The sequence below is a fragment of the Salvelinus namaycush genome, chromosome 19, assembly GCF_016432855.1.
Source record: "Salvelinus namaycush isolate Seneca chromosome 19, SaNama_1.0, whole genome shotgun sequence".
Lineage (NCBI taxonomy): Eukaryota > Metazoa > Chordata > Actinopteri > Salmoniformes > Salmonidae > Salvelinus > Salvelinus namaycush.
The window spans coordinates 21,601,658-21,625,540 of NC_052325.1; the positions used below are offsets into that span (position 1 = coordinate 21,601,658).

Below are 23,883 nucleotides of genomic sequence, written 5' to 3' on the forward strand. Positions count from 1 at the left end.
ACCGAGCCTGCCCAACCTTACCTGGTTGAATGCTCCCCGTAGCCGGTCCAGTGCGGGGAGGTGGAATAACCCGCACTGGGCTGTGTTGGCGAACCGGGGACACCATGCGTAAGGTTGGTGCCATGTACACCGGCCCGAGGAAACGTACTGGAGGCCAGATATGTAGAGCCGGCTTCATGGCACTTGGCTCAATGCTCAATCTAGCCCGGCCAGTGCGGGGAGGTGGAATAACCCGCACCGGGCTATGCACACGTACAGGAGACACCGTGCGCTCTTCCGCATAACACGGTGTCTGCCCGTTCTCCCGCTCTCCACGGTAAGCATGGGAAGTGGGCGCAGGTCTCCTACCTGACTTCGCCACACTATCCTTTAGCCCCCCCCCCCAAGAAATTTTTGGGGTTTCTTCACGGGCTTCTTACCGCGTCGTCGTACTAACCTCATTCGCCGGTATCCCTCTGCACATTGCTCCATCGAATCCCAGGCGGGCTCCGGCACTCTCCCTGGGTCAACCGACCACCTGTCTATTTCCTCCCAAGTGGTGTAACCCAGATCCGGCTCCTGCTGCCGAGCTAGCTCCTCAAAACGCCGCCTCTCTGCTTTTGCTGCCTCCAGCTCTGCTTTGGGGCGGCGATACTCCTCTGGCTCTGCCCAGGGTCCTTTTCCGTCCAGCTCGTCCTCCCATGTCCATTTCTCCTGGTCCCGCTGCTGCTGCTGCTGCCACTGCTGCCCGTTGCTACGCTGCTTGGTCCGAGATTGGTGGGTGGTTCTGTAACGGCGGCCTTCCCTCTCTTCACTAGAAGAGGGGGTGAAACAGGGATCGGACCAACACGCAGCGTAGCCAGTGCTCAACATGTTTAATTAACAAAAAACTACAGTGAACACTAAACAAATACAAAATAACAAAAGTGGCAAACCGATACAGACCTATCTGGTGCAGAATACAAACACAGAGACAGGAAACAACCACCCACAATCCCCAACACAAAACAAGCCACCTATATATGATTCTCAATCAGGGACAACGATTGACAGCTGTCTCTGATTGAGAACCATATTAGGCTGAACACAGAAACAGACGAACTAGACACACAACATAGAATTCCCACCCAGCTCACGTCCTGACCAACACTAAACAAGCAAAACACATAAGAACTCTGGTCAGGACGTTACAAACTTACAAAAGTAGTTTATCCTCCCATTCTGCATTCTCCTGGTTTAAAGTGGTACAACTTTCTCTCTGGGGTTAGCTAATTCAAGCTCTAACTGTTATGGGAATAGTGTTTCAGAGGATTGAGTATGATTTTAAATATCCACTGGATAAGTAAATATATTTTATTTTGACCATTTCTTATGAGTGATATTGAATAAATGTGTGAAGAACATCTGTGGAAAATTGTAGGAACAGACCCCGCCACAGGTTTGTGACTTGTAGTATCCCAATTTGTCATTCTTTCTTTGTACATTACAGCAGCTGCAAATTACTTACTACACATGATATCTGACATTTAGCAAGGTCCCTCTGAAGTGTCAAAGACTTTCGTTCTTGTCTGCTTGCCAGAAAGCAAAAAGTATCATTTTTGTTCACTTTAAAGGTCTTACACAGATTTATTTTATATAGCCTCTAATGGTTTTGTCAGAAAATATAACTTTTAGCAAGTCAAAAGAAACTGTGAATAGTGTTTTTGCAGGTGTGCATGCACAGACTAACACTAGACAAGGCTTTGTATGATTCTCTAAATAGGGCCTTGTGTGCCTGTCTGTCTGTTTAGTTAGCTCATGTTCAGGGCAACTCGACACGGCAGCTTGTCAGACCTGCAGAGACACTGTAATTGCCCTCAACTCCCTAAGAAAACCACGTTTGACTCAATACGAAACATTTTCAATTGACACAACTCAGCTCCAATGAGGCCTGAAAACCACAACAGTGCAGCTACAAATCGAGTCTTGCTACGAAATTTCAAGCTGTTCCATTAAAGTAAAATACCTGTGAAAGAGCAGAAATTGTGTTGGTATTTAAACAAATCCCTTACGCTTTCAGAAACTGGCGCCTTGTCGTCCTTCATACTGCTCGTATAAGAAAATAGGATAAACTGTTAGGCAATAACGGGTGGTTCTGTATTCTTAAGTTCTACATAAACCGTTTAATGGAATATTTTCCCTCATTAACACTGTAAAAGGGTATGGAATCTGAATGGGCCAGTTCTAGTTTCTCTCCTACACAACCAATGGAAAGAGCCAAGTCCCAATTTACCAGGTGCTTGTTTGTCACGGTTTGCAGCACAGGTGTGGATAGGTCACACTTTGAACTGGAACAAGGCCCTTTGTTTGTTAAGGACTGTGTTATTAAGGATTATTGTCACCACCAGGATTTTAAATGTACAGTAACATGCAGCCTGACAGACATTTCCCTGTTGTGAGGCGGAGCATTGGGAAGCATCTATTAAACACGCTGAATCTGAATCTTAATCACATCAAGTTTTTGGGGATGCTACAATTGTGTAGGTATTTTGTAGATCAGTAATTATGTGTAACGTCTTACTTATGCCCATCCACTCAAACATGCTGAATTTATTTTCGGTTAGCAAAAACAGTATGGTTTCTGCTAGTCTCGCTCTCTCTGCCTCCACCCAGTTAATATATCAATTAGCTTGTCATAATACAACCTCAGGTGATCCCAGGTTTCAGTTCATGTAAAGTCTCCTGAGGTAGGGGGGGCTGTTATGGGAGGCCGGGGGTAGAGACGTGTGGCTGGTGTAGTGGCTCAGTAACCCATGGTTAGGTGATAGATACCACATGTAAGCTGTGCCAAGTAGTGGTCCTAATAGGAGCTGACAAGTGGCGGTCTGCAGGTCTGACAGGGCAGATCATATTTCTGCTGGCTGCAGACATGGTTTCAGACATGGTTTCAGACATGGTCCTGTTCAGGCCCAGTTTTAGAGCAACTGACACTCTAAAAGAGACTCTTTGCAACTGGATAAGGAGTGAAGTAGGACCTACACACACCACTGCTCCACCACATACATTTTATTGGGCTGGTAAATGCACAACGTTTCGATCTGGATCATACAAACTATTTCAACAGGTTAAGGCTCCACTAGCTCCCTACTCACTCCCCACTCGCTCCCCTGTACGTCCCACCCTACTTCACCCCAGCTATGGCAAAATCCCAGGCGTAACAGGCCTAAGTGTAAGGGGACAAGAGGCTGAGGTCAGACAAACAGAGCAGCTCTTGAGTGAGGTGGTGGTGGAGCTAAGCTGTGTGGAACTCTGGCAATAGATTACGTCTTGAAGAGAAATATGAAATATGAAACTATCAAAGCAACCAGTTGACTTCTGCTGCGTCGTCATTCATTTCCCACATCCAGCAGCTATGATGACTTCACGGTCACAAGAGAGCTCCTCTCTGTCAAGAGAGCAGAAAATGTCCGGCCTATTTAAAATGAGGAGAATTAAAAATAACACAGGGGGGCAACATGTGGCACGCAGTACGACCCACGGTACAACCCACAGTACGACCCACAAGAAGAACAAGACTTGGGTTGCGTCCCAAATTGCACCCTATTCCACCTACTGTATATCATGCACTACTTTGGAACCAGGGCCCATAGGGCTTTGGTCCAAAGTAGGGCACTTCATAGGGAATACATTTGGGATGGATACTTGGATTAGTTAGGGGACATCTGTGGCCCATGTGGATCATCTCATCATCAAGGCGGAAGGGGTGATTGTTAAACTTCAATGTGCTGCTCTTAGATTGGGGGCTTTCTTTGCTTTGATGGGATGGAAAAATGCTTTGTAATCAGAGTCTTGGAAAAACAAGCACTGTGCTGTTTTAACCCCGTCAGAACCATCCTTACCGACCAGCCAATGTCAGGAGGCCAGAGGTTTGCCTTACTTTATCTATGCATTCTTTTAGATCTCAAGTACAGTATGTCAATGTACAGTATAGTACTTCTACATTGAATTGCTCTAAGGTAAGGACACACCAAAAAGATGGGGCGACAGTCAGGTGATGGTTGGCCACTGACCAATCGTCAGTCCTGTGTGTCCTTTACTTTAGTGACTGGACCTCGAACCTCGAACCAACATTGTGTCATCCATGTTGTCAAACCATGTACACACAAACAGTCTTGACTAAGATCCACTGCTGTATTCCTTTCCTCCTCACCTCAACATTAACACTAATGACAGTCCTTTTAAGTCTTGATAGGAAACATAAAACCTCTTCGTGCTCTTTGATATGTTCCCTAAACGTCTCATTACAACAGTGGTAGAGTAGAGAGTCACCATCTGCTAGTGATTTAGATGTGGTCTAAAACCTTAATGACATAGTCCTCAGTCACACTGCTGCTCTATCATTGGTGGGGGGTATTACAAAGTGCATTAATCACTTTTTCTCAAAGCAACCATGTACCATTTCTGTCATTTACATTACTCTTGGATATTATTCTTATTTATTTTTTTACATTCATATGTTTAGAGACACATTCTAATCATAAGGTGTAATGGTATATCTTCACAGTATATAGTAAATACCACAGGAGGCCAGCGGCCCCTTAATTGGGGAGGACGGGCTCATAATAATGGCTGGAATGGAGTGAATGGAATGGTATCAAACACATGGATGTGTATCAAACCATTCCATTCACTCCATTCCAGCCATTATTTTGAGCCGTCCTCCCTCAGCAGCCTCCCTTTTCTTTTTCTGGTGTTGTCTTTGCCGCTGTTCGCACTTAGTCTCTGAATGGAAGGAGGTAAACAGACGATAGCCCACTCTGAGCTGTGTGCATGCATACGTGTGTGTGTGTGCGTGTGTATGTGTCTAGGACACATTTAGGGTGTTTACCCAGGCCCGTCTGTTCCTCCCCCCTCATCAAACCACATACACAACAGTCTCCTTCCACAGCCCCAGTCCACTCTAAGATCAATATGACACTTATTTGCAGAGCTAGGACTGCACTCTGAGAAGGACTGCGAGAAGAGAGAGAGAGAGACACGCATGCCATGCCCTCGTCTGACAATATTTACCATGGTGTTGAGGAAGCATAAAGGAGTGTGTGAACAGAACTTAGTGGACTCACAATTGACTCCTGGGCTTGACTCCAAACGCACTCCAACACATGGCCTTTATGAGGGGACTTTGTTTTTTTGTACACTATTTTATTGATTACTGCATTGTTGGGTTTGGAGCTTGCAAGAAAGGTATTTCCCTGTACTTGTGTACGTTACATTAAAACTTGAAACACAAACTTTGGGAAGATAAAGAAGGTACCGCAAGAGACGTTCTGAGGTGAACAAACTCGCAGCTAATTTTATCACACAATGTAGCATCCAGCTATTGTCACTCGACTCATGGTGACGGATGATTAGTTATCATGAGGGTTGTTGTTGTAGCTGAGTAATGTCCCAGACACTCTTTCTCAGTTTCTTTCTTTGTCTCTCGTCTCATGAGGTTTGGCTCTTTCTTTCACCTGCCTTTTTGTGAGAAGCTGCATTGCAACAAACATAGATGGTGCAAACATCTAAACAAAATCGTTCCTTGAGTTGTAAATGGACTCCCCCAGTTCTACATGGCCTTAGCCTGGACGTTGTAGCACCCTACACATCAGCCCATATCCCCAGTAATAGAAGTCGCTGTGTGTGTGCCTACGGTCTCTGTAACAACCTTATTGTTATTACGCTTTACTCAATTCACTCACAATGTTGTATGAACTCTCCAGTGTTTGATTTTCCTGCCCACTCTAACTATACGGAGAGTAATTAAGATGGACATGTAGATTAACACAGATCAACCTCTCCCTCTCTTCTACAAAGTAAATCCACCGTTGAACATGTCGACCTCTCTGCCAGCCATGCAGGAAGGGGCTGAAGAAAGCAACATGTGTTCCTCATAGATTCCTGTTTATTTTACTTTCATACTTGCATTACAGCCAAGTAAACATTTCAACTGCGCTCGGTACACGAAGCCACCAAAAAGATGCCGGCTTCTGAACTAGGGCGACATGGCTTATTGCATTCCCCATGACCCTCTCAATGCTAAAGTTTACTCAAGGGAATCACGATGTATTACCTTCTATTGGATTAAAAACATTAATGTAATCAACACAATGTCATCTGATTCTAACTGAGTAAAATGCTAACAATTTTGGTTACATTTACCATAAATCCACTAAAAGTTGTATTATGGGCTGTACACATACCTCTCCACATCTGGTAAACACTACAGTTTCCAAAACATTTAGTCACAATTGATATGGGTACCATATACCATATGCTTTGAGAAGTGTAGACAGTGAGTTGATGCATTGAGCTGTCAGCTCTTAGCTCTCTCTCTGTAGTGTTTGAGTAAGGAGAGCTCTTCTGCCTGAAGGGTTGGTCTAGTTACACAAGCACTCCATGACAGACAACAAAAAGAAAAAGACCACATTTACGTGGCCGATCCTAAGGTTAGCCTTTTAATTCATGCCATTGTTGAATGCCATTGCCCCCCTCTATCTCTCCATCCCACTCCACTCCTCCTCTACTCCAGCGTGAAGCCAGTCCATCTGTTTATTATTATCTTACTGGACCGAGAACATTGCGAGAGGACCGCGAGCTACCATTTGAATTAGTGATTGCCCGGCCGCATCGCCCCTCCCTCTCACCCTAACCCGCGAAACCTCTAACACCGTTTCTGTACCTAACTATCCCTCCCTCTAACTAGCCTAACCCAGCCATACAAACACCCCTATTGTCCAGGGAGAAAGGTGCTCCCCCCACCTCCCCACCCCCCTGTCCCCCTTTGAGACCAGGCCCTTCCATGCTGTGCTATTGGACATTCCCTTGGTTTCTCCCCCACCCCTGACTGCCTCACTATAAACCAACCCGGATGCTCCAATTAAGACTCTTAATCTCTAACTCGGTCCTCAGACAGAGAAAGGGGGAGAGAGAGAGAGAGAGAAGGGGGATAGAGGGGGAGAGAAGGAGAGGGATAGGTGGAGGGGAAAGGTAGAGAGAGTGAGAGGGGGGGGGGGGTGGAAGGAAGTGAAATGTCTCCCCACAGTTCATTATCTTTGTGGCTAAGGGGCTTCACACTGGCTGCTCGGGTCTGTGCTGTAAAAATGCTATAAAATGAAGGCTGGTGATAAATCATCTCACTTTCTCTGTGTGGGATGGAACTGTAGCCAACACTGCTAGTTTAAGACAGACTCTGCTTGTTGTTTTTAATGTAAATGTGAGTTTGATTCATTTAGTTGACGTAGCCTGGCTAGCTGACGCAAGAACCAAGGAAAAGTTGAAAGGCTCTGAGTTACATTCCATAAAGCCACTAGACTTGCATTAGTGTAGGAATATGAATGACTTGTCTCTCCAATGATGGGTATTCATCATTATTGCAAGGGTTTCTCATGGTGACAGTACGCAGGATAGCATTTACAAACAAAAATGTTTTTATGAAGAGACAAGGTCGGAGCCTGACCGGTCAGCCTCTCTGAATTATCAGACCTCTAACAAAGCACCTAAGAACCAGGATCTCTGACCCTTAAACCAATCACACGACCATCTCAGACCCTCCACAGCTGTTTGTCATTGGTGTTTTTAAAACCAATTCTCTGAGTGAGATAGTTTCCCCAAGACCAGAAGTCCCAGGACAATGATCACCAGACCAGACTGTGTCTGTGAGGAGGTGAGTCAGGTTGTTGTTCTGTATTCTTATCTTATCCAACTAGATGACCTGGGGCCTGCACTTTAACTGAAGATGCTCTGCCCTGTGCCAGAACTCCACTGACAGTTAGTTGAGCTCTGTTTTAGCCAGGGCAGACATACTGGATGTTTGAGGCCCAGAGAGCATATCTCTCAGAGGATGGCGTTTACAGAATTAGAGATGCTGGTGAGCCAAAATTGATGATGATCCCAAATATCCACCAGATTTCACCTGTGTCTATACTTTTCATATGAACACAAAATATAGAAAATCAATCCTCAATAACTGTATCCTAAGTCTTCTCCTCTGAGGACAAATGAGCTGCCTTGGAGCCAAAACATTGGCTCTGCAGTCATTGTATGAAATAAAGATGTTGTGCATCATCACAGTTGTTTTGATAGACCCTCAGTGGCAGTTTGAGTCCAGAATATGTCTCTCTCTTTGAGACACTCCCCAGACCCTCTAGTTCCCTTCGACCTGAGAAGGCCCAGAACCCAGGCTCCCCAGGAAGCCCTCACCCCGGGGTGACCCCCAGCCACGACACCCCCACCCCCTAGATCAGGGATGTGCAACTCCAGTCCTTGGGGGCCAGAGTGGTGTCACTTTTTCCCCATCCCTAGCAAACACAGCTGATTAAACTGATAGCATTCTAAACTGAAGATCATGATTTGTGGATTATTGGTGTCAAGTGTGTTAGCTGGGGCTGGGGCAAAAGTGTGACACCAGTCAGGTCCTAGAGCTGCCCATCCCAGCCCTAGATTGATGTTCTTGCCTCCTGCTCCCATGCATTGTCTGGTTATGAAGTGTACTTCCTGTTTCTATCCCTCTCGCTCCCTGTTCCTGTTAAAAAATCAATTTTATTAAGGAGGTTGGGGATGTGCTAAACCAGTGTAGAACCATGCCGTCATCGGGCTGTTAGGGTCGTGAGGCTGTGAGGACGCTCTTTGTGTGAGCTGGCAGCTTTTCTATTAGCTGTGATGCTACGGGTCAGATGCACAACACAACACTAGCTGTTATGGCCTGAGTTCCCGCTCTGGGTTTGAAGTGAGAATGAAGTGAGTATCAGTGTGTTAGGAACAGCCTAAAGAGTGTTAAAACAAGATAAATGTAATGTGATCAAGTCACAAGAATAGAAAAAAATCCATCTGTGTTGGTTAGAACCAAAAGGAATACCAAAAAGTGTGCAACCTTAATCACCTTGACGACAAGTTTCATTCACATTATCTTCATTCACCAGACAACAGAACCCTTTTTTATCCTGATCTGTTCTGTAGAGATAATATACTTTTTCTGCTCTGAGGAAATTCGTGAACCAAGCCCACACCTGGGTGTGTTAACCAGGGTTAGGTCAGCTGATCTGGTGATCCATCAGAGTCTGGTCTGGTAGCTGATTATCCAGACGCCTCATCAGTGTTACAGAGATCTTCGCTCGGCTCGCTGGTCCCCAAAGCTACACTGACAGCATGCTAATGCTAACAGGCTAATCACAGGCCAGTGAGGCCAAACGATGGCTGCCCCCCTCCAGCTCCCTCTCTTTAAATGTAATGTGAATGCGTGGCCCGCCACAGTGCAGCCCTGCTCCCAGCCTGCTCCCAGCCTGCGCCCAGCCTGCTACCACCCTGCTACCACCCTGCTCCCACCCTGCTCCCAGCCTGCTACCACCCTGCTCCCAGCTGGGTGAAGCATGGCGGTCATTAGCCCCTGATCCCCCAAGACACATCTGCTCAACACAGATAGCTGTATTCTCCTTACGACCATGTCCCCTGGCCCCCACACTAGAATAGGACCCTTACTGTGATGTTAGAGAGGTGAGGTCCTAGTACCACAGTACCCTAAAGACAATTAAGAGAACCAGTACCCCACCTTACCTCAGCTATAGGTAATGCGTCATGCTGACTGGGGTCAAACAGCAGGTTGGGGTTTGCAGATTTGGGGTTCAGTGAGACTGGGAGTATATAGTTAGTTGGGAGTGATTGGGTGGATTAGGCCTGTTGTTTGATGGAGATGGATGATGGTAGAGAAAAGCCAGTTTGGGAGAGGGAAAGAGAGGGAGAGGAGGAAGAGAGAGGGGGGGAGGAGGGGGGGAGTGATGTGAGCGTGTTGGCCGCTAAGGCCCGTCATGCAGGCTGTGTTTAGGGCTGGTTGCCATGGGCACCCCCAGATGTGTCCGATCTTCATCAGGCGTTGTGTAGCGGTGTCCTGAGTGCCTTTCCTGTTCATGTTTATACAACTCTCTCTCTGTTTCTCTCTCTCTCACACACACACACAAACACACACACACACACACACACACACACACACACACACACACACACACACACACACACACACACACACACACACACACACACACACACACACACACACACACACACACACACACACACACACACACATATAATTCAACTCCATTTATATATAGTGCTTCTCAAACACAGCTTCCCTGCCTGATATGATTTAATGAACACCTTCCAAAAACCTGAGGAGTCCTCTCTATAAAACACATTTTCCAATGACCTTCTCCCATTCTCCCCAGCATGATCCCTCTTCAGCCACCTCAGTCTTACTGTTTAAGATGGCATATGGATGTCCTAGCCAAGCTATAACTGTCACCTAATGGACAATGTACTGTTTGAGACATAAACATCTTATTTCCTAATGTACTATAAAAGGAACTGGACTTCAAATAAATAATATAACCCCATCACTTCCCTGAGCCAACAATGTTCCTTTTCTATACTGTATGTTTATTTGAATATGAAAGTGAACTTCCTCTGCTTCTTAGTCAGTCAGACTTCTAACCAGTCAAAGAAAGTAAAAACTGGCTCTATGATGAACATCAATTCTACCTGTCACGTGTTTCTATGGAGCCAGGCCCTGACTTAATCTACTTACCTTCAGCCCCAAATCCACCTATCAATAAAACATGTAGCATTTTAACTTGTCCCAGAGTGAGGGGTATGAAGAGAAGCACATACTCTCTCTTTCTCACACACACACACACACACACACACACACACACACACACACACACACACACACACACACACACACACACACACACACACACACACAGAGAGAGAGAGAGGGGTTGTGGTTGTTCCGTGCTCTCCTGTAAGCCCCTAATCCTTCTGTCGCCATGGCGAGCCCACGCCTCAGTAGGAGTCAGCACTGCAGACTAAACCTGGGGCTGTGAACGTTAAACTGGTTAAAATGGATCTTAATACATTGGCCTATTAACCTGCTGTGTGTGTGTGTGTGTGTGTGTGTGTGTGTGCGTGCGTGCGTGCGTGCGTGCGTGCGTGCGTGCGTGCGTGCGTGCGTGCGTGCGTGTGTGTGTGTTGAATTCGACTTACCACACTGGCTTATTAGCCTGGCTGGTTCATGCTGTGTGTCATAATGGTCCTAGATCAGTCTAAATACACAATACTCTTAATGACCAATCAAATAGGGGCTAAACTGTTGTGGTTGGATGGATGTACAGTACTATAGAAGTCTAAGAAAAGGACTCCCTCTCTGTATTTCTCCTCGCTTGGCGATAACAAATTTCACGCTAGCTACCCAAAGCTTTTCCCCAGCCAGTTGAAGCCTCAGTCCGGTCAGACTGTTGCTTTACTACCCATAGTACAGGGCGAGAAGGGACAAGGCCATTCGTTCGTTGTGTGTAGCCGTTGGCATGGTGCTGTGTCGTTAGGACCACAGCCAACATATCTTGCTGGAATTTCCTGTCTGAATGGCGCCCCCTCCTCCTCCTATCCTTCTTTCCTTGCTCCCTCCCTCTCTCATCCCCCTCTCCCCTAGCTCACTCCCTCATTCTCTTTCGGAGAGCGAGACAGAAAGAAAAGCTGTTTTAATTACCCTGTCCAGAGCCCTCTCTCTCCCTCTGTCTATCCCTCTCTCTCTCTCAGGATGTTATTATCACTGAGTACTTCCTTAGAGGATGAGCCCCTGTGTGTGTCCCAAATTGCACCCTATTCCCAATTCAGTGCACTACTTTTGACCACAGCTCTAAGGGTCCCGGTCAAAAGCAGTGCACTATATAGGGAATTGGATGCTATTTAGGATGAACCCCTCAACCCCTTCTGATCTGATCTTGGCTGCTGCGTTGGGACATGAAAAGTGAATGTTTTCCCCCGTACACTCAAATACACACACACACACACCAGTGCCCTTTGTTAATGTGGAACACCTGTCTTTGTCTTTAGGGTGAGATCAAACCCGGCTTAAGACCAAAACAAATAGAAAAGAGGATGGGGTTGTTTCTCACCCGCTCTCTGACAGGATGTTTGGCACTTCTGAGAACATTATTATGGGGGTTGGGAAGCAATATTATTAAAGACATTTAAGCAAACATGTTATGATGATGGAACATCTAAAGGGGTAGAGAGCAGACAGACATGTATATATGTACCTGAACACAAACATGTTATGATGATGGAACATCTAAAGGGGTAGAGAGCAGACAGACATGTATATATGTACCTGAACACAAACATGTTATGATGATGGAACATCTAAAGGGGTAGAGAGCAGACAGACATGTATATATGTACCTGAACACAAACAAAGTTAACGCAGCTCAAGAAGCACATTCCCATGAGGTGGGTGGATCAACTCCAATCAGAGATCCATACAGAGATAAAAGCAAGGAGGTTTTGAAGTGACACTTTCAGCCGTGTCCTGCCAGATGAGAGTGAGAGTGTCAGGGTGCCAAAGGCTGGGGCAGTGTGTCCCTACATTGCTGCACACCCAGAGGACAGCTGACAGTCCAGTGCCTGTGTACCCTCCCCTGTAACATATACCTACCCTCTGTACCTTCCTCTTGTAGTCCCTGTGGCCCAGGAAACAATGCTGCTGTCTCGGTGATGGAACAGGCCTGCTCAGCCTTTCCCTTCAGATCTGGACAGCCCGTCTCTCTATGGGGGTCCTTATTTTGTTTAGTGAGATAAAAGTTGTGCCTGCCTGCTTTCTTGTTTTCAAGTTACTACTACTCCAGCAGGCTCTGAGCACCACTGACATCCCCTTGACCCAGACCCATTCCACCCCACTCTACCTTCTTTAGCAGCCCACTCTCCCTGCCTTGTACCAGGCATTGTTGTGAGCCAGGAGACACATTTGGATAAAAGTTGGAACTTCTCTCCACGCTAATCCCCCCATTTAAGTTTTTACAGGGGGGCTTTTTGTAGAGTCTGTGTTGCCTCTAACATACACGTTGACTTGAGAATCTATGTCTTCTCTTACACACAAAAGGAAGAGAGGCTCGTTGGCAGACGTCGAATGGTGTAGAACATTACAGAGACTGAGGTGCTCTAGGATTCTAGAGAGGTGGAGCGCGAGGGAGGGATGTTCAGTTACACTGACTTAGTGTCATGACTTGTAAACAATTCCATGTAAGTCAATAATTTCTAACAACAATCACAGTTGTTGGGACAGTGCATACCTCAAACCATGCATTTTAATGTCACAATAACCCACCAATAAGGTGGCAATCATGACAAGAATGAGTTCAATCACGTCTAAGTACCAGTAATGTCTTGCTTTGTGTTTGCAAAGAAAAACAGTGAAACGTTCCTGTTTGGCCTCCAGGCAGAGTTGAGTTACAGTGGCATGTTTTCATAGACATGACTTCAGGAGTCTTTGTGCAGTAATGAAGCTAAGTACATCTCAAACAGAGAGGTGCCAAGGAAGGAGCCATCAGGCTCAGAGAAGAAAGTTGAAGAAAGTTTCCCGGCATGTCTTCAAACACCACCGCTCGGAGGCAAGCTCTGTGGTGGGCTTAGCCTCAGTCCTTTTCCTACCCGGTGAGCTATAAGGCCGCAACAATCGCTGTCTTTTGCCTCAGTTTGTGTTCTGATCGCTGGCTGAGATTTGTAGTGTGGCGGCTGTCAATCAAAGTGACAGGGGACTCTGTTGGGCTTCAGTGGCTTTAGCGATGACCCAGGAATGCGGACTCATGCAGGTAGAACTTCTCCTTAAAATCACACACACACACACACACACACACACACACACACACACACACACACACACACACACACACACACACACACACACACACAGACAGACAGACAGACAGACAGACAGACAGACAGACAGACAGACAGACAGACAGACAGACAGACAGACAGACAGACAGACAGACAGACAGACAGACAGACAGACAGACAGACAGACAGACAGACAGACAGACAGACAGACAGACAGACAGACAGACAGACAGACAGACAGACAGACAGACACATCGGCTACTCCCCTACTTCCTTCCTCCCCCTATCCCCCTCACAGAAGGAGATAATGATCTGTGCCACCTCTGACCCCCAGGTCATCTCTGACTCACTGGAGCTCATGATGCTGCCCAAAGAATCTTAATACAGAGATCCCAGAGATCAACCAGCCAACCCAAGGGAGCTGACCTGGCCTCCTCCTTCTTCTCTTTCTCCTTCTCCTCCTGCTCCTTCTCTTTCTCCTCCTTCTCTTTCTCCTCACTGCAATGCACACATACACTAGCTTGGATTCAGTTCAAAAGATTCAGATGGTTTTACTTACGTAAACCAGTGTCATTGTTGGGGTGAGATGTGCTGAATATCCTATATATCCAATAGCTTTGATTTGATTCTGCATACATTTAAAAGGGGATGATGTTAAAGGAGGAAAAGCGGAACTGGTTATAACTTAGAAAGTGTTTAATGGGAGCTCTTTGGGAGCAGAGCACTTCTGCTGTACTGTAACTTCATACAGAGAGCTAGAGGGAGAGGTTAGAGAGGCTTAGACTTGGAGGTTGTAATCATCACACTAATTAATGAAGGTCTGTTGTTTTTAACAAGACGTCCCCCGAGCTATGAACCTTTTTATGGCAGGAAATTGTTGATTTGTGCATTTTGAGTATTTCACATAAAAAACACACTCATGGTGAAATAGCTCTGTTTCGCCCCCATTACAGATAGAGAGCTATTAACGGACACAAAGTACCCAGACCAGACTGTCTGTAACTTAAGGTTTCAATTACTGGGGTATTATGGGAATTGTAAATATAACAGTTACACCCCATGCTAAGGAGGTAAGGATGGAGCAGGAGCACAGCATCCTTAGCTCAGCCTGATCACTAGAAATAGGCTTCGTTTTTGGACGTTTGAAAGGGCTAGAGAACGTCAATATATGCCTTCCTCTGCACTCACAAAAAAAAGATGTGTGTAGAGTAATAACCACTGCTAGTTTGTAGAGTAATAACCACTGTTAGTTTGTAGAGTAATAACCACTGCTAGTTTGTAGAGTAATAACCACTGCTAGTTTGTAGAGTAATAACCACTGTTAGTTTGTAGAGTAATAACCACTGCTAGTTTGTAGAGTAATAACCACTGTTAGTTTGTAGAGTAATAACCACTGCTAGTTTGTAGAGTAATAACCACTGTTAGTTTGTAGAGTAATAACCACTGTTAGTTTGTAGAGTAATAACCACTGTTAGTTTGTAGAGTAATAACCACTGCTAGTTTGTAGAGTAATAACCACTGCTAGTTTGCAGGATAATAACCACTGTTAGTTTGTAGAGTAATAACCACTGCTAGTTTGCAGGATAATAACCACTGCTAGTTTGCAGGATAATAACCACTGTTAGTTTGTAGAGTAATAACCACTGCTAGTTTGTAGGATAATAACCACTGTTAGTTTGTAGGATAATAACCACTGCTAGTTTGTAGAGATATAACCACTGCTAGTTTGTAGAGATATAACCACTACTAGTTTGTAGGATAATAACCACTGTTAGTTTGTAGGATAATAACCACTGCTAGTTTGTAGGATAATAACCACTGCTAGTTTGTAGGATAATAGCCACTGCTAGTTTGTAGGATAATAACCACTGCTAGTTTGTAGGATAATAACCACTGCTAGTTTGTAGGATAATAACCACTGCTAGTTTGTAGGATAATAGCCACTGCTAGTTTGTAGGATAATAACCACTGCTAGTTTGTAGGATAATAGCCACTGCTAGTTTGCAGGATAATAGGCACTGCTAGTTTGTAGGATAATAGCCACTGCTAGTTTGTAGGATAATAACCACTGATAGTTTGTAGGATAATAACCACTGCTAGTTTGTAGGATAATAACCACTGCTAGTTTGTAGGATAATAGCCACTGCTAGTTTGTAGGATAATAACCACTGTTAGTTTGTAGGATAATAACCACTGCTAGTTTGTAGGATAATAACCACTGCTAGTTTGTAGGATAATAACCACTGTTAGTTTGTAGGATAATAGCCACTGCTAGTTTGTAGGATAATAACCACTGCTAGTTTGTAGGATAATAACCACTGTTAGTTTGTAGGATAATAGCCACTTTTAGTTTGTAGGATAATAACCACTGTTAGTTTGTAGGATAATAACCACTGCTAGTTTGTAGGATAATAACCACTGTTAGTTTGTAGGATAATAGCCACTGTTAGTTTGTAGGATAATAACCACTGTTAGTTTGTAGGATAATAACCACTGCTAGTTTGTAGGATAATAACCACTGCTAGTTTGTAGGATAATAACCACTGCTAGTTTGTAGAGATATAACCACTACTAGTTTGTAGGATAATAACCACTGCTAGTTTGTAGGATAATAACCACTGCTAGTTTGTAGGATAATAGCCACTGCTAGTTTGTAGGGTAATAACCACTGCTAGTTTGTAGGATAATAACCACTGTTAGTTTGCAGGATAATAACCACTGCTAGTTTGTAGGATAATAACCACTGTTAGTTTGTAGGGTAATAACCACTGTTAGTTTGTAGGGTAATAACCACTGCTAGTTTGTAGGATAATAACCACTGCTAGTTTGTAGGATAATAACCACTGCTAGTTTGTAGGATAATAACCACTGTTAGTTTGTAGGATAATAACCACTGCTAGTTTGCAGGATAATAACCACTGCTAGTTTGTAGGATAATAACCACTGTTAGTTTGTAGGATAATAACCACTGCTAGTTTGTAGGGTAATAACCACTGCTAGTTTGTAGGATAATAACCACTGTTAGTTTGTAGGATAATAACCACTGCTAGTTTGTAGGATAATAACCACTGCTAATTTGTAGAGTAATAACCACTGCTAGTTTGTAGGATAATAACCACTGCTAGTTTGTAGAGTAATAACCACTGCTAGTTTGTAGGATAATAGCCACTGCTAGTTTGCAGGATAATAACCACTGCTAGTTTGTAGGATAATAACCACTGTTAGTTTGTAGGATAATAACCACTGCTAGTTTGTAGAGTAAGAACCACTGCTAGTTTGTAGAGTAATAACCACTACTAGTTCGTAGGATAATAACCACCGCTAGTTTTTAGAGTAATAACCACTGCTAGTTTGTAGGATAATAACCACTACTAGTTTGTAGGATAATAACCACTACTAGTTTGTAGGATAATAACCACTACTAGTTTGTAGAGTAATAACCACTGCTAGTTTGCAGGATAATAACCGCTGCTAGTTTGTAGAGTAATAACCACTGTTAGTTTGTAGAGTAATAACCACTGCTAGTTTGTAGGATAATAACCACTGCTAGTTTGTAGGATAATAGCCACTGCTAGTTTGCAGGATAATAACCACTGCTAGTTTGTAGGATAATAACCACTGTTAGTTTGTAGGATAATAACCACTGCTAGTTTGTAGAGTAAGAACCACTGCTTGTTTGCTGCATTGTAGCTTTAGGTTTTTACCCTTTTAAATATTTCACTTGAAAGTCTTTATTGAAGTGCCCATATCTTTCTTATCTCTCCTCCCTCTCTCTCTCTGCCCCCTGTCTCTCCTCTCTTTCTTCTCACAGGTCCTCACCATCTCTTCCCCACGTTTCACACACCGATCCCGATCGACATGCGTCACCATGAGGGGAGGTACCATTACGAGCCACACCCCCTCCACACCATGCATGGGTAAATAAGACTAACTTATTAAGTTCAGATTCACAACACTTGTTTTGCAGAGCAGGGCAGAATGGGAGTGTTCATGACAAAGGCATCTAGCTGGAACGTTGGGCCCTTGCTTGTTTGTTTAACCTTATCTTCAATTAAATGAATTAATAAACTTGATTTTGTTCTTAAGTTCATCCCATTCTTTACAAGAATGTGAATGAGCAGGTCAGTCATCACCCTGTAGTGATTCACCCTCGGTGATCCCTCCATCCTTCCCTGCTTTCATCTGAGCCAGAGAGAGAAAGAAGCATTTCCAAATGGAGAGAGAGAAAGCCAGGTCCATATCAGAGACAGATGATACTGAGAGAGAAAAGAAAGAACCAGCCAGTTTAGCATCAATAGCATCTCCCCTCCTTACGTTTCATGGTGTGGGACTTGGAAAGCTCTGTGGTCTTCCTGGCATGGTGCGCTGCAACACTAGGGAGCAAACTGCCAGGGAAACATCCTCTTCACATTAGAGGAGATTCACAGAAAGGGATCTGTCAGACAGACAAATAGGGAGGCAGGCAAGGAAGCAGGCAAGGAATATAGAGAGACAGACAGAACTTTGGCCCAATTGTGTTTATTTTTGTCATTCAGTCTCCAACCACACTGACATTTCTTTCCAGTCCACAACTTTTTATTTGTTGTCCGTTCCAGAAAAAGTTTAGTCTGCTTAACATTGCCAGCCTTCCTCTCCCTCCTCTGCTTAACATTGCCAGCCTTCCTCTCCCTCCTCTGCTTAACATTGCCAGCCTTCCTCTCCCTCCTCTGCTTATCTTAAAAAACACGAACAGATGGATAAAACAAATCAATAGGTTTGTGGGACTTGTCCTTCCATTTATATTCACATATCTGATGGTGATACAATATTTTTTTCCTGCAGCGGAAAAGCTAAACAAACCAGGAAGGAGTACGAGTGGGGATGAAAACCGAGTCTGTACTCTGACTGCAATGATTAACGTGATTTGATCTTGACAGTGCTCCCCTAATTCATCAAGCCCCTAATCTTCCTCCGGCTGTGCCAAAATCACCCTAATTACGTAACATTGCTCTGCAAATTAAGTGGCGGTTTCATATGTCGGTGTTGTGTCACTTTGTTACCCGCGCTACAGTATGTCAGGGGTTCTGCTTCCTGTCTGCCTGAACATGACACCTCCACACTGAGACCCTTCATCACTGTTTGCATGGAACAAAATTAGTCATTTTGTCAGAGCTGTCATATTTACAGCTCTGGGACTAGTCCTACTCTGGTAGAAAGTAGGGCTGGGAATTGCCAGCGACCTCACGGTATGTGACCGACCGGCTCGATTTGGTCTCAAAATTTGAAGTTGTGTTTTTTACATTGGATAAAAGTAGAGACTCAGTCCATCACTCTCCTTCTTGGTAAAAGTAGAGACTCAAACTAGAAAATGGTATATCATACACTACAGTTGAGGAACAATGGTAAAGTAATTCTGCTTTGAAAGTTGATAAACTTGTAACCTCACTTTTGAGAAAATGGCCCTTGAATTGTTTTGTAAACCTACTGGAGAGCTCTTTTTTGTCTACACCCATCCGGCTTTGTTCGTCTCTACTTTGACCAAGAAGGAGTGTGATGGAGTGCTGCATCAGATGACCTGGCCTCCACAATCACCCGACCTCAACCCAAATGAGATGGTTTGGGATGAGTTGGGCCGCAGAGTGAAGGAAAAGCAGCCAACAAGTGCTCAGCATATGCGGGAACTCCTTCAAGGCTGTTGGAAAAGCATTCCAGGTGAAGCTGGTTGAGAGAATGCCAAGAGTGTGCAAAGCTGTCATCAAGGCAAAGGGTGGCTACTTTGAAGAATCTCAAATATAAAATATATTTTGATTTGTTTAACACTTTTTTGCTTACTACATTATTCTATATATGTTATTTCATAGTTGTGATGTCTTCACTATTATTCTACAATGTAGAAAATAGTAAAAATAAAGAAAAACCCTTGAATGAGTAGGTGTGTCCAAACTTTTGACTGGTACTGTATAATATCTGAAAATGTTATCCCACTCTTTCACAGATGTCAAGGTTGCCCATTTGAAGATGTAATACAATAGCCTTCTGTGTGTTCTCTTTTCGACTCCGTCTGCATATTTGCAATCAAACGCGAGAATTTTCTCCATCTCCTTAGCTATCATACTTTAATTCCGAAGGGCATTCCACTGATTTCAAAACTCGGTCCTCCAGAAAGTGGAGAACAACACCTTTTCAGTATCTTTCAAAAAAGACGTGTTAGAAAGCTTTACCTACACATACTGACCAGATCATGTTATAGACAGAAGTGTGCTACATATCAGACGAATCCAAACTCATCTCTCGGCATGTCCAGCCCATCCATTATCTCAGACAATCATGGCTAGCGGGAAGGTTACTGGCTTTTTCCATGGCAAAAACAACTAGGCTCGTAATTGAACAATTGTATTCGTATTTTCAGATGGCATACAAGTTTGTTATTAAGGCACATGGAAGTTCACATGTTCCAGAAGGCATTTCTGCCAAAAAAACACATTGTTATAAAAAAAAAAAAAAATACGTTCAAATGCCTCTCCTGTGAAGTATGGACGTGCAACAAATGTCTAGTTTCCTGAAACGAGTCACATATTATCACAATACTTTGGTGCCAATACGATATGTATTGTGATTCTCACGATTCTACATGTATTGTGATTCGATACTGTGAATTTATTGTGATTCGATGTTCCAAACCATAATACCTGCTGCAGAGGGACAAGAGAAAAGAGAGAGAAAACACGTTTTGATCAGTCATGGAAATAAAAGTGCTAAAAACAAATTGGCTCCCTGTTTAAAAAGAAGATGGAGAACAAGCTATGAAGGGAAAATATTGGCGTTTTGGTGCAGGTACAGTCATCTGGCACAAAAATAACATTGCGGTATAGTCAAAACAATACGATATATCGTCAAAAATAATATCCTATATGTAACTATATCCATGGCTGACAGTGACTCCGTACAGAGCTAGCTAAACTCAGAAAAAAAAGAAATGTCCTCTCACTGTCAACTGCGTTCATTTTCAGCAAACTTAACATGTGTAAATATTTGTATGAACATAACAAGATTCAACAACTGAGACATAAACTGAACAAGTTCCACAGACATGTGACGAACAGAAATTGAATAATGTGTCCCTGAACAAAGAGGGGGGGGGGGGTCAAAATCAAAAGTAACAGTCAGTATCTGGTGTGGCCACCAGCTGCATTAAGTACTGCAGTGCATCTCCTCCTCATATCCTGCACCAGATTTGCCAGTTCTTGCTGTGAGATGTTACTCCACTCTTCCACCAAGGCACCTGCAAGTTCCCGGACATTTCTGGGGGGAATGGCCCTAGCCCTCACCCTCTGATCCAACAGGTCCCAGATGTGCTCAATGGGATTGAGATACGGGCTCTTCGTTGGCCATGGTAGAACACTGACATTCCTGTCTTGCAGGAAATCATGCACAGAATGAGCAGTATGGCTGGTGGCATTGTCATGCTGCAGGGTCATGTCAGGATGAGCCTGCAGGAAGGGTACCACATGAGGGAGAAGGATGTCTTCCCTGTAACGCACAGCGTTGAGATTCCCTGCAATGACAACAAGCTCAGTCCGATGATGCTGTGACACACCACCCCAGACCATGACAGACCTTCCACCTCCAAATCGATCCCGCTCCAGAGTACAGGCCTCGGTGTAACGCTCATTACTTCGACGATAAACGCAAATCCGACCATCACCCCTGGTGAGACAAAACCGCGACTCGTCAGTGAAGAGCACTTTTTGCCAGCCCTGTCTGGTCCAGCGACGGTGGGTTTGTGCCCATAGGCGACGATGTTGCCGGTGATGTCTGGTGAGGACCTGCCTTACAACAGGCCTACAAGCCCCCAGTCCAGCTTCTCTCAGCCTATTGCGGACAGTGTGAGCACTGATGGAGGGATTGTGCATTCCTGGTGTAACTCGGGCAGTTGTTGTTGCCATCCTGTACCTGTCCCGCAGGTGTGATGTTCGGATGTACCAATCCTGTGCAGGTGTTGTTACACGTGGTCTGCCACTGCGAGGACGATTAGCTGTCCATCCTGTCTCCCTGTAGTGCTGTCTTAGGCGTCTCACAGTACGGACATTGCAATTTATTGCCCTGGCCACATCTGTAGTCCTCATGCCTCCTTGCAGCATGCCTAAGGCACATCCTAAGGCACGTGAGCAGGGACCCTGGGCATCTTGCTTTTGGTGTTTTTCAGAGTCAGTAGAAAGGCCTCTTTAGTGTCCTAAGTTTGCATAACTGTGACCTTAATTGCATACCGTCTGTAAGCTGTTAGTGTCTTAACGACCGTTCCACAGGTGCATGTTCATTAATTGCTTATGGTTCATTGAACAAGCATGGGAAACCGTGTTTAAACCCTTTACAATGAAGATCTGTGAAGTTATTTTGATTTTTACGAATTATTTTTGAAAGACAGGGTCCTGAAAAGGGGACGTTTCTTTTTTTGCTGAGTTTATATGACTGTTCCTGCTCGGTTAATGACTAGTTTCCATTACAGTAGAACCAGGAGGAACCAGGATGAATGAGAACTAAGGAAAACCAGGGACAGGGTTCCTAGGGAGGGATGCTGCATCAGTCAGTGCCTGGGTAGCTGTACTCATGGATATGGCTAGATGCACCAAAGACCTAAGACTAAAATGCTTGGAGCATTTTGCCTCTTCTGGACTGGGGGAATTTGGGGAAATTCTTTGGGGACAGAATTTCCTCAACAGTACAGTACAGGGCTAGCTTGCTCTGAGACAGTGTTAAAGTACAGCATTTTGTTTTGAGACAGTGCTTATAATGTGCAGTGTACAGCGGAATGTGGAAATGGGCATCCTCTGTGTGAACCCACAAGTCTGGTAAGAGGGATGACAGTCTTCCTTCTCTGTCAACATGTTAGAGGGGGTTACTAATTAGTATCCAAAATCCAGCCTTCTGTTCCCAGAACCTCAACGACAACACAACAAGAGGAAAAGAAAAACAGATCCCCACTCATTCCAGACCAGCAGGACTGCTATTTATTATTTTTGAGAGAGTGAGGCAGTAAATTGCAGCATTGAGCTGAGCAGGATTCTGCCCCAAGGTTTTGTGCGGTGGAGCTGTGGAGCTGCAGCCTGCACCACCCTTTTACACAAACAGATGTGGTCCAGTTTACCAGGCAATCAGTCTGGGCTTGGAATGTGTTGATTAAATGGATTTTACAGATCAGCCATTTGTTTTTTTCTTTGTTTGGCTCGGTTAGCGTGCTGTTCCCGAGTGTGCTGATTGGTTAGCGTTAGAAGGGAGGCCGATCCTGAGCATGCTGATTGTGGAAAGATGGGGTTGATCCCAAGCGTGCCGATTGGGTACATTTTGTTGGTTCAAGTCTTCACTCTGGTTATGGGAGGATTTAACAGTTCCTGTGAATTATTGTAAGGAATGAATTCATGAAAGGACAGAAGCAGCCATCAGTCAAATTAAAGGCTGTTGCAAATGAACGGCTTAAAAATGTCAAGATTTATCTGATGCCCTTTAAATAATTTGCACTTGGTTTGAAGAACTGCGGAAGTCACCAAGTTGAATCAGAATAAAATATAAGTGTGTCTTTGCATACTAGCTACTGTCCTATGTTTCTAGGTCATCCTCATCCCGTTGTCTACTGTACATAAAGAATAATATATCTTTCAAAGTTTGAGGCCAAATCCTCAGCATCCTGATGAAGGGTCCCAAACACAACTACAGTAGGAGCTCACTGCAGCCCCAGCCCCTGTGGGGTAACATCCAAAATGGCACCCGATTCCCTTTATAGTACAATACTTTTGACCAAAGCCCTATGGACCCTGGTCAAAATAGTGCATATAGGAAATAGGGTGCCATTTGAGATGCAGACACAGTGATTTATCTCAATGGGAGCACCTGCCCAGATGTACAGACAAGTGTCTCACGTCGTAATTCATCCGCTGAGCCAGTAGGGAACAACATGCCAGAGAGGAAAATACTAACTTATTGGCGATTCCAGCCAGCCAGGCAGAGAGAGTAGAGAGAGATCCACTGAAACAGGATACCTGAATTCAAATAACCTTCAGTGTTGAGAAAGAGAGGTAAAGGCTTCTGTCTGTCCGTCAGTCCAGACAAAGGCTTCCTTTACTACCCGTTCCCCATCCCTGGAGTTAAAGAAAATAACTAAGAGTACTTAAGAAGAGTGTTGAATAGGTACAGGTGGCCCTAACCAGCCTCTGTTCATCTACTGCCCTGCCCCACACCAAA

At 44.4% G+C, this 23,883-nt stretch overlaps 1 protein-coding gene across 1 annotated transcript in view; it reads left to right on the forward strand.

Annotated features, from left to right (window-relative positions):
- The window catches only part of LOC120063931 (zinc finger protein GLI2-like), a 101,188-nt gene that overhangs the window by 30,790 nt on the left and 46,515 nt on the right, over nucleotides 1-23,883 (forward strand). Inside the window, exon 5 of the mRNA XM_039014241.1 lies at nucleotides 17,480-17,585. Within this exon, the coding sequence (XP_038870169.1) occupies nucleotides 17,480-17,585 (106 nt within the window). The remainder of the gene's footprint in view (nucleotides 1-17,479; nucleotides 17,586-23,883) is intronic.